The sequence below is a fragment of the Daktulosphaira vitifoliae genome, unplaced genomic scaffold (assembly GCF_025091365.1).
Source record: "Daktulosphaira vitifoliae isolate Bord-2020 unplaced genomic scaffold, ASM2509136v1 Scaffold_4, whole genome shotgun sequence".
NCBI lineage: Eukaryota > Metazoa > Arthropoda > Insecta > Hemiptera > Phylloxeridae > Daktulosphaira > Daktulosphaira vitifoliae.
The window spans coordinates 18,301,263-18,313,051 of NW_026099575.1; the positions used below are offsets into that span (position 1 = coordinate 18,301,263).

Consider the following 11,789-nt stretch of genomic DNA (forward strand, 5'->3'; position numbering starts at 1 on the left):
ACATACATATATATACGTAAGGCGCATTAGACGCGGGTGGTATTGGTCAGTCAAAATAAAAATTTGTTTATATATATATAATATATATATGAAGAGTGAATGTGTCAAATGTTCTATGTGCCAAAAAAGTGAAAAATTGTTTTATTTCTGATTTATGTTCTATGTGCCAAAGGCCACAATCTTGTATGTGTTTCAAATGTCAATTAAATTTTTTACTTGTACAAAATTGCATTCATAGGTGGTGTTCGTTATGTGAGACATGCCCATGTTACCATTGTTTTTTGTGTTTTCTGAACAAATATGTTTTTGGCACATAGAACGTTTGACACATTCACTCTTCATATATAAACAAATTTTTATTTGTCATTAATTATATATATTATACATAATTAATGACAGGCATGCGTGTACGGGTACAAAAACCAAAAATAAAATTTTACAGGAAAATATTGTCATCGGCCAGTAGTGAGCAGGGTGGGGTGAATGCGTTACGACGTCTAGTCTCAAGGCCATAGACGACGGGGTACGGGAGTATAATAACACGTGGCTGGTGGAGATTTACAAATAAACACACAACATACAAGTGAAACTAATATAAGCTTGTTAAAAACATGATTATCCAAATAATTTATTTTAATAAATCATTATTAAATCAATGTAATAAACTCATAATGCCTCATTTAGCCTTTTTTATTACCTTTTCAAGATTCAAAATTCCTAAATTAGCATGAAAATTAAGTAATTCTCAGTTTTTATTATGTAAATTATTAACTACTTAAATTTGACTTAAGCAGTTACAATTATTTTTGTCTCTGTATACAAGTACAAATTTAAGGAGCTATGGATACGGGCTTCCTATTATAGTGGGTTCTGGGGTAAAATTTCTATAGGAGAAAAAACGATTTTAAGTATTAATTGGAATCAATTTTATATGTTATAATTAATAACGTACTATCCGGCCGTCATTGTGATTTGCGAAGCCCTGGATAAATTTACATTCCATCAGTTTGAACTATCTAGACCCCCTGAAAAATGTAGAGGATATAGATAACATAAATACATTTACTTATGTACCCATCCCCTAAGGATATTTTTGTTGACTCTGTACGTGCGTGTACATTATGTAATTCAAATGAATTATATAATGAAATGAAGGAAACCTAACAATTTATTTATATTTGTTTTTTTACATTATTGTAAAATATTTGCACAATAATGTGAAATTGTACAACGGTCTTCACTGCTGTGTCCGCTGGCTAATCAGAGAGCTTGATTTTTTTTTCTATTGTTCTCGGCCGAGTGAACTATCTGTTTTCATATAGTCTGTGATACAACGTGAGAAGTTGTTGTTAATAAAAGTTGTTTAGTAATTTTTTTATGGTTGCTATTATTCAGATATTAAGAGTATAAAAGTATCATATAATACTTTGTTTTTTAAAACACTTTTTTAAATTATACATATATTATAATATAAAATACACAAAAGGTGATAAGCAATAAATTTTTTACATCTATGTTAATCACATATCCAAAAATAATTATCAGGAGCGTAGCTTCAATAATTTTGTCTGTATAGTTTATAATCCCATATTTCATACATTTGAATAGAAAATATGATTAGAAACCACCACATTGCTTTACGGTACTATCTTGTAATTGGTAAAAATTATAACAGAATTAAAAAAATTTACAATGTTATATTATATTTTAATATAGTGCCTATTGTTCTCGTTTTTGCCATAATACGCTGTACAATTTTCTCAGTGANGTTCTCGTTTTTGCCATAATTCGCTGTACAATTTTCTCAGTGAAAATGGTGATTAGCTTAATGAAATAAGAAAAAACATATTTTCAGTATTTTAAATACGATAGGATTTACTGTAAAAATAAACAGAAATAATGTTGAAGAATCGGGAAATATTTAATAATTTGGAATAGTGAGGAGACTACAAAAAATATGTCTAATGAAAAAACTTCTATGAATATTTTTGCTTTTTCAATAATTTTGAGATGATTGTGAACAATAATTTAACTTGTTACTATAGCAGAGTGACTAAAGGACAAAACTAACAATGCAATAGATTACGGACCCCATTTATAAAGGTCTCACAATCGTCGATAATTACATAGAGTAATATTACCCTATTGATAAATAGCAAAAAAAATGTGAGCTGTCGCAGGACGCGAGGGATACGCTATGCTAAAGTATTTTAATGTGCTTTATGGTAAAAATAAAATGTGGCTGAATACTTACCCGCTCCTCAACTTGTCTAATTTTTTAAATGCTAACATCTTAAGAGGACATGGTATGGCGAGGTGGTCACACTAGTTGTTGACAAAACTCTATTGTTAAGACGCGCCTACCGCTTTAGGTGAACGGATGGGTGACCATACGTGCGCTTTTACGGTGGCGAAAAAGCACCATGTATTCCCAGTGCAGAAGGGAACGGGAAACCACTGCACTTAAATTTCCCCAGGATATACTAATGGTATTAACCAACCTAACGGTTGTAAAAAAAAAAAAAAAATATCTTAAGACTTAATATTATAAAACTGATTATCGACCAATCAAAATTGTATTTAGTCTCTTTTTAATAATATACAAATATATATAGGTTTTCACATAAATTTAAAAATTTACTCCTTAAAACTAACTATGGAAATAGTGTTTTTTTACAATAAACTAAATATTTTTTTGATTTAGAAAAATTGAAGAGCGTGGTAGTGTTTAGCGTTGCTAAACACTACCACAGTACGTTCAAGTGTACTTATTGTTGGCAAAGAGTGTTTTTTTTTTTTCATAAAATTATAAGCCTTGGACTCAAAAAATAAATTTTTAAAGCAATTTGTTTCATTTCTTTGCTATATCTTTAACACCTTTTGTGTTCTTTCTTTAAATGTGATTTAATATTTAAAATTAAGTTTTTAGATAAACATTTTATATTGTTAATTAAATAATTGAAAAACAAACCACACAAAAAACATGGTGTAAAAATTAACAATAAATAAATAAATTTCAAATATAAAAGGAGTATTCATACATCAATACTGCAGAGGTAAAACGAAACAAGAAAGAGTTAGTAAATTTGAAATGCTTACAACGGCGTCATAACAAACAATTAAAGTTAGTAATGGATAGTTGAAAAATTATTATTTCTTATTGTTTATTTTTCCTATAAGATGTCTACTGACAGAATATGGTTACTTGTTTAAACTTCTTTACGCAAAGGGGGTATCGGAATCACCGATTGGGTTGGAAGTGTGGAGTAGAAGAGCAAGACTCATTTTACATAATGTGCAAATGTGAAGCCTTGTCCATACTAAAATCAAACTAAATCTTTTCCTGAAAAGGAAGATATCAAAAACCTAAGACCCAGAGAGAATGGACCAACAAGTCTGAGTGCTTGGGCATTATGTCCACCTCACTAATGACTAACGCTAAAAAAAACTAAGTATATATTCTTCTATTTCCTCACCGTAATTCCAATTACTTGGAGTCGACAACCCTTACTCTAACTTCCACTTGACACAATCTCCCACATCATCTACTCTCACATTAGTCGTCCTCATATCACATTCAATTACATCTCTTTTTGATCTTCATCTACCTCTTCTTCCTTCAACACTCATTTCCATAACTGTTCTTACAGCTACCAATTCCTCTTTCCTCATAACATGACCAAGTCATCTAAGTTTATTTTCTCTCATTTCATCCATGATGCTACATTTATACTGATTCTTATATAATGTTCCTTATCATATCTTCTCTAGTCACTCTACTAATCCATCTAAGCAACTCATCTCTGCTCTACTTTCTTGTCACTCGCCAAACACTCTGAAACATACATCATAGCAGGTCTCACTACAGTTTTATACAACTCACCATTCAGCCTCATTGGAATTCTCTAATCACATAACATAATGGTTATATCAAATTATCAATATTCCCAATATTGCCAATAAACTGATTTAAATCAATACAATTCTTTAATGCAGTATTAGCTATAAGATTTATAGTATAAGCAAAACATGAGATTTTATTATAATTACGATAAATACGATTGACGCTACACCTACACTCTCTCTTATATATTTGTTCTTTGTTATTAGTCACTCTACTCATTTACCTAAGCATTCTCATCTATGCTACACTCATTCTATTCTCTATTTTCTTGTCAACCGCCCAAGAATCTAAACCATACATCATAGCCAGTCTCACTAGCCTTATAAAATTTACTCTTCAGCCACATTGGAATTTTTTAATCGTATAACACACCAGACGCTTCTCTCAATTTTAACTACCCGAATTTAAAAAAATAATTAATAAAAGTGAGTATTATAAACAATTTACAATTATTGATATATCGATAATATGGGAAATATATGTAAAACTATTATGGACTACATAAAGTTTTAAAGCTAACTGATAGATAGTGTTCGTGTCGTCAATTTTAATTGGCTTATAATTTTTTTCGGTTAATAAAACAGCACGATACTTACGTTATTTAACAGATACTTACGGCCAGAGTCTAAAAAGAGCATTACCGAAATTTCTTATTGTGTGTCTATTTATTTTTAATCAATGGTTGTTTTCAAAAACTATCGTCAGAAACGAATGTTTTTCTATATAATTATTGAACAGCCGAAATTGAATTTATAAAACCGAATTATCAAATATTTGTTATGGTAGTTTGACAGTAAAAAGTATTCAGTTATGTATATTCTCATTTGATAGTTGAACTTGAATGAAAAGTGTAGAATAATTAATTCGGCGGTTTTTATAGAATGAAAATTATTGAATATTTTCTAAGTTCGATAATTTTTAAAACTATCCATAATATTCAGTAGTCAAAACTTTTCGATAGAGACCCTCGCAATTCAATACATATTTTGAATTTCATTAAAGTACAAATTAGGTTTGTCTTTAGTTTTGTGGTTTAAGTTTTACTTTTACCACCGCTTTTACTAACATAAAGAATTATTCTATAATTACTATCTGAAAATAGCATAACCACAGTGTAGATTCTTCACTAAGAAACTTATCTAAGAAATTAAGACCGTGTTAAATATTTATGGTTTATTGTCTCTATGTTCATGGACATCAATAAAATAAAATGTCGCCATCTTGTTTACATATGTCCATTGCCGCATTAGGTTTTCGGTGTTTACAAGATTATATTCAAGTGAAGGCGTCTTTATTTTATAAGTTTTTTTGTCTTATGAATTTTAATTCATATTTATCTAACTATTAGTTTGTTAATCATTAAGTGATTATCTTCCGAACTAATATTTTAGATCTGTGTTATTAAAGTTGTGTAAGAACACAATTTAATTATAAATTGTTTGTTTTACGTTGAATTATTAGTACTATTATAGCTATTTAACACCAATTAATTTTACTAGAGATTATTATGGCTCTAAGCACAAGCCAGCCTATACAAAATAATGTGCAATCATCACCTGGTACTGGTTGGCCCAGACGTACTGCAACTTTAAAATCATCGACTTGTCCATCTCTAAATAGACACATTAATTTGTAAGTATTCAAATAAATTTTATAATTTAGTAGTTCAAGAATAAAAATCGTATTTTTAATCATTTTTATATGGTGTCAAATGTTTGAGTGCTAGATTAATTCTTTCAATTTTGTTTTATTTTATTGAAATCTATTTTTATTTCACCAAACTTTTATATGAAAATCTAAATTAAAATACTTTCTACACTTTAGATACCCATTATCAAATTATAAATTTGGTACCAAAGAACCTTTATTTGAAAAGGATCCATCAGTACCTGCAAGGTTTCAACGGATGCGTGATGAATTTGAAAAAATAGGAATGAGACGAAGTGTTGAAGGTGTTCTTATTGTACACAAGCATGGATTACCACATGTACTCTTATTACAACTAGGCACTACTTTCTTTAAATTGTAAGTTAATACTAAGTCTTATTGAGATCAAAATCAATACAAATTAACTAATAGATTTATATTAATAAACAAATAACTTTTATTTACTTTAATCATTATATAATATTATATATAAATTATATAATAATATATAAATTATTATATAATATTGACAAAATATATGTCTGAAATGAGTAAATAGTATGCTTCAAAAAAGTACTTTAAAAAAAATTCTTGCATTCAATGATATTCTTTTCCAGTTACTCCCTGATTCAGTTAGAATTAAAAATAAGTTTTTTTTTAATTTATATAAGTTGGTCAAGGGATTAAAATAACCTAATTGATGATTTATAAAATGTCGTACTTTTAGACCTGGTGGTGAGTTGAATCCCGGTGAAGATGAAGTTGAAGGACTTAAACGATTATTAACTGAGGTAAAATTTTATATTGTTCAAACTTTTTTTTTACCTTAATTAATTAATAATTACTTTATTTTAATTAAAACAGACATTAGGAAGACAAGATGGTGTTCAACCGGAATGGACTGTTGAGGATACCATAGGAAATTGGTGGCGGCCTAATTTTGAGCCTCCCACTTACCCATATATACCACCTCATATAACTAAGCCTAAAGAGCATAAAAGACTATTTTTAGTTCAGCTACCTGACAAAGGTAACATTAATTTTGATAATACTCAAATGAGTTGAGTAAGTTAATTAAATAAATAATAACAGAAGTGAATCGGTTAGTTATGAGTACTGTCAAATTAATAAAAAAAATTTTCAGATATTATTAAATATCAGTCCCTTATAGGATGAGTTAATTCATGGTGTTGTTCTGAACCAAAACATTGTTTATTATAAAGTATATATCTAGTGATATATGTGTTAAATTACATTTATTATTTTATATTTCACAGTTCTCAATGGCAACATGATTTGCTGGTTCAAAAAGGATCATCCCAGTTGATTGTTAATCTTCAAATACAAGATTGTTATGATTTTTTTTTTTTTTTTTTCAAAAAATAAATTTATCCAATGAGACTTTCTTGATAGGATTTTCTCTTGGGAGAAAAAAGTGAATTTGAAGCCCTGATTTTTACTATAAACTTGTGAATACAAGTTTAGTTGGTTTAATCCAAAGTATTCTAACATTTTTATTCATGTGAAATTCTGTTTAGGATACTGACTCATATTTATTTTCTGTCTTACTAAATTTTACTTTTCATATTTTTAATTAATTTTTATATATAATATTGTTTTTTCTGAATTTTATCCCACACTTAACTTATTTTAAAGAATAGAGTTATTCAAGTTGTTTTCTACATAAATAGTCTTATAAAATATAATAAAAAAACATGTAAACCACAGTTGAATATTTTAATTTGGTGCAAATATTAAATTGTATTATTAGAAGTGAAAATTCTGTTTAACAGATAAAAAACCTTTTATGATAATTGTGCAATCATAATTTATTCTGTTATAAATATTTAACTCTTATTATTTGTTGTAAAGTTTATTATATGAATATTAAAAGTAAACATATGAGGCCAAAGTTAATTGTTATCAATGCAATAATAACAAAAAGGTTATTTAATGCAACTGATTAGTGGTATAAATCTATATATAATATATATAGTAGTTAAATGCTTTTTTATATAAACATTAAAATTTTCTCTTGGGTGTGTTATTAAATTAATACATTAAATATATTTTAAACACATTTAATTGATATGTGTTTAACATAACCTGTATTTCGTAATTGTGTTTATCAATTGTCTGTGTGTAGGTTTTAGTATATTTACTATTGATCATCTAAAATTTAAAATAATTTTTTTAATTTAGCTGTTTGATTTCTTGTAAAATAAAAAGTTCAAAAGATATCTTTTTAAATATGGTGAATACTTGAAAATTTAATATTTACTTGTTTCTTCATTTTGTTGTTTAGTTTCATAAAAGAAAAAAATATCTATATGGAGCAGTTCTAACTAATAATTCTTAATATTGGTTATTAAAATATCATGACATTTTTTAAAACAATTTTTCCATTGTTAGACTATATTAAAAACATGTTTTTTATTTTTATTATTTCTGGAATTTCAAAAAAATTTCATTTTTAGCTTTTTCTTATAAAAAGTTTTCATAGGTTGATGACAACCTAAGAATATTTTTTTTTATGTTGGTAGCATTTTAATTAATATGTAATGTTGGTATGTAGTACAGGTAGAGTATGCTTTTAAATATACGCCAGTTCAAACTTTACCCACCAGTGCTACATACTCCCTATTTATTAAAATACATGTAACTCAATAAGTACTTACCTTAAAGTTGTTATTGATCTATCAACAATTTTTGTAAGAAAAGAAAAAATATTTTTTTTTATTGTTAAAAATAAATTATTAAAATATATTTTTAATATAGTCTAAGAATACAAAAACTATTAAAAAAAAATTAAAGCAAAGTTTTATTTGTATCAAAAGTTTTAAGAATTGTCAGTTACAAATGTTCTGCCTGTACAAGGTGATTATTTATTATAAACTACTCGATTACTCTCAATAAAAATACAATTGAGATAATTATTGTTTTTTTAATCACATATTTCTTGATGTATGAATTATTTTTTAGAATCTTCCCTTATAATTTATTGTGATGTTAACTTTATTTTTTGAATGGCAATATACATATTTAACTAGCTTATAAAACAGAAAATGATTGGAGTTGAGATGTGGATATCGTTATTTTTATCACTAGTCATTTCTTGGTTTTACTTTATCTTACGGCTAAATATAAAAAAAGAAAATAATTTCCAAAGTACTGATTCAAAAGTTGTTATTAAATCATTATTTTCTTTTTTATAAACTAGTTAAATATATGTTGCCATTTAGAGAAATAATCATTCTAAAAATTAATAAATAGCTGATAAATGAAGATAAATTTGTTACTAAAAATAACTAAATATTTCTTTTCATTATTTATGTTGAGAGTAATTGAGTGGTTTATGATAAACGGATCACTAAGTACAGTAATTTTGTCTTTAGCATCATATCTTTGTGTTCACTAGAATTATTACATATACATTAATAATACAAGATATATTTATTATTTATATTTAAAACTTAAATGTTATTTTAAATTAATATATTATTTTTATACTAAACAATCGGAAATAAAAAACATCACTATTATTTAATCTGATAAAAATATTGTATATTAGAAACTAAATATTTAATTTAGTTTAATAAATAAAATTATTATATTAATACCTATGTATAGGAATATCTGCTAAATTATTTAATGGATCTTTTACAATATTGTGTATTCAATAGTACTCCTGTTTTGATATAACTAAATTTAATATATCTAGTGACATTTGTAACTTAACATATTATACCTAGTGTATCTGGGTATATATGTAAAAATTCCATGTAAACATCTACTAAATAATATATATCTTAGCTTAAAATTATCTAACTATATGTTCAGCACATTTATCTATTTATTATTAATATTTTTTATCATAAAAAAAAATTGTTTTTAATTATAAAATAAATGGTGCTATAGGAACTTATTTTGTAATATTATTTTAAAGAAGTTTTTATAATATGATTATTTTGTAACTTATATAACTTCCATTCGTAGTAGTTTTTTATATTTTCTAAATATATAACATTTTAAATGATTGTTCTATAGCATTGTTTGCTGTGCCGAAAAATTACAAATTGGTCGCGGCACCTTTATTTGAGTTGTTTGATAACTCTCAGGGATATGGATCTATTATTTCCTCATTACCACAAGCACTTGGAAGGTAATATTTATCATTTTAAATAATCAATTTTATTTTCATATAATGTTTTATTTTTTAGGTTCAATTTCATTTATATGTAATTAAGTATTAAGTTGTAAGATTATTTTATATTTGCTACCCCACTAGTGATAATAACAATTTGTCAATGATTAAATGTGTATTGTAAAGTAGAATTATATTTGATTTGATTATGTACACTTTAAAAACTGTTAATCATAATAATAGACCATTACATACCTTAATTACTACAGAGTTATTGTAATACTTATTTCTTATTTTTGTATTATTTAACTCTTGATATGGATTTTAAAGTGATTTATAAGTATTTGAGTGTATAAATTAGTAACTTTCAATTTATTTAACTTAAATTTGATTGTTTAGTTATTATTGGTTAAATATTCCTCATGAAAAAAATGTTATGATATGATAATTCTGTAGTGTTCAGGTAAAAGGCATAAATACAAAAATTACATATAATAAATACATCATAATATTTAAAAAAAATAATCTTTTTTTTTCTTTTCTTTTTTGTGGTATAAAGAGCAACAAAATGATTAATTTTGAACTGTAGTCCTTTTATACGAGCACCACAGAATTATAATGAAAAAATTTTTTGCTTGTAACAAACTCCGATAGTAATCATCTGGTCATATGAAAATATAAAACACGATAAATTCCAATGGGAATAGCATTGTATAGTATCTGGTTTCCTATCTTGTCATTTTTCTTTTGTAATTAATATATTTGCTGTCCAAATGCATTTTTTAAAATAATGTATTTAATTTTAGTATTATTTTTCCAATTTTGTACTGCTAAATGGGAGAAAATGTATTGTTTTATAAAAAAATTTAATTTTTAAAGAATTAAAATATTAAATAAATAATTGTATTAAAGCTAGAAAAAAATAAAATTTAAATGGTTTAATACTAAGGATTTTGTTAGTTTATTTATAAAAGTAACTAGATAAATTTCATAAAAGTTATAATGCTGTTTTGATTTATAGTTAAATAATTTATATTTATAAAAAATTATCATTTAGTTCTTAATGATTAATAATTATTGAGAAAACGTGTTTAGATATTTCAATAATTAATTATGTTGTCCAAAATATTTTCTGACTATTACATTCAGTTCATTTTTTGTAAGTTTCCGAGTTATAACTATTTGTTTATCATAATGAAAAAGTAGATATTTGTGCACTGGAATCAGTGGAGAAACTACTGAAAAATTCATTGGTAATTAATGTTATGATAGCATTTTTTTATCATAAAGAAAATTTACTAAACCTTTTCTGAACTATTTCATTTAAATTATCTATTTAATATAATATTAATAAACTGAATAGTTCTAAACATAATCAAAAATATAACAATTATCTGAAGCTATTTGAAGACTGGGGGAATATTTGATTTATATTTAGTATTATGAGGATAGGGTAAAATAAATTGCTATTTCTTGTAATAAAAGTTTATTTAAAATGTATAAGAAAAATGAGCATGGCAGTCAATGTTCACCAAAGTTAAATTATGTAGTATTTTTGACGAAAATATTTAGTTTTTTTAAGAAATTTATCGATTTTATTACTATTGATGATTATTAGATGTTAAAATCTTAATAGAAGCCGTACAACTTGTACAGTAAATAAATAAAATTCTTATTTTGAAAGTGTTAATTTATTTTATTTTTTTGTATTGCTAAAACATGATTTTATAGTATTTATTGCTATAAAAAATGAAATTATAATATATTTACATTTAGTATCATTTTTCTTCTAAATCATTTATTCTATAGATTAAAAATTTAATATTTAATTTAATAAAACTATTCAGTGTAAATATATTACGACAATAGTTAAAGAATTAAATAATTTTTATAATAACATAATTCGACTTATGGTAATTGATTTAAAAAATAATAAGAAAAAAAAATAACTTAGTTTTGTCATAACACAAATGTATAGACAGTTTTAAATCTTAGTTAATATTATGATTTATCTAATATTACTTGATATAATAACAAATAAAGACAACTAGAGTAATTCTGTTTAAACAATAAAGTAGTATTCTTCACAAAAAA

At 25.3% G+C, this 11,789-nt stretch overlaps 1 protein-coding gene across 4 annotated transcripts; it reads left to right on the top strand.

The window, feature by feature from the left end:
* The first annotated feature begins 5,088 nt into the window (after window positions 1-5,088).
* LOC126906067 (cleavage and polyadenylation specificity factor subunit 5) lies at window positions 5,089-10,407 on the top strand. 4 transcript variants are annotated; one of them, XM_050686318.1, is made up of 7 exons: window positions 5,110-5,341; window positions 5,404-5,536; window positions 5,729-5,929; window positions 6,279-6,342; window positions 6,416-6,581; window positions 9,599-9,713; window positions 9,772-10,407. In XM_050686318.1, exons 2-7 carry the CDS (start codon window positions 5,412-5,414, stop codon window positions 9,791-9,793), a joined length of 693 nt encoding a protein of 230 aa, XP_050542275.1. In that variant the 5' UTR covers window positions 5,110-5,341; window positions 5,404-5,411; the 3' UTR covers window positions 9,794-10,407. The 4 variants fall into 4 exon arrangements, with proteins under 4 accessions (XP_050542276.1, XP_050542275.1, XP_050542273.1 ...); XM_050686316.1 differs by having other exon boundaries at window positions 5,110-5,315; XM_050686315.1 differs by having other exon boundaries at window positions 5,111-5,536.
* Window positions 10,408-11,789: the final 1,382 nt, after the last annotated feature.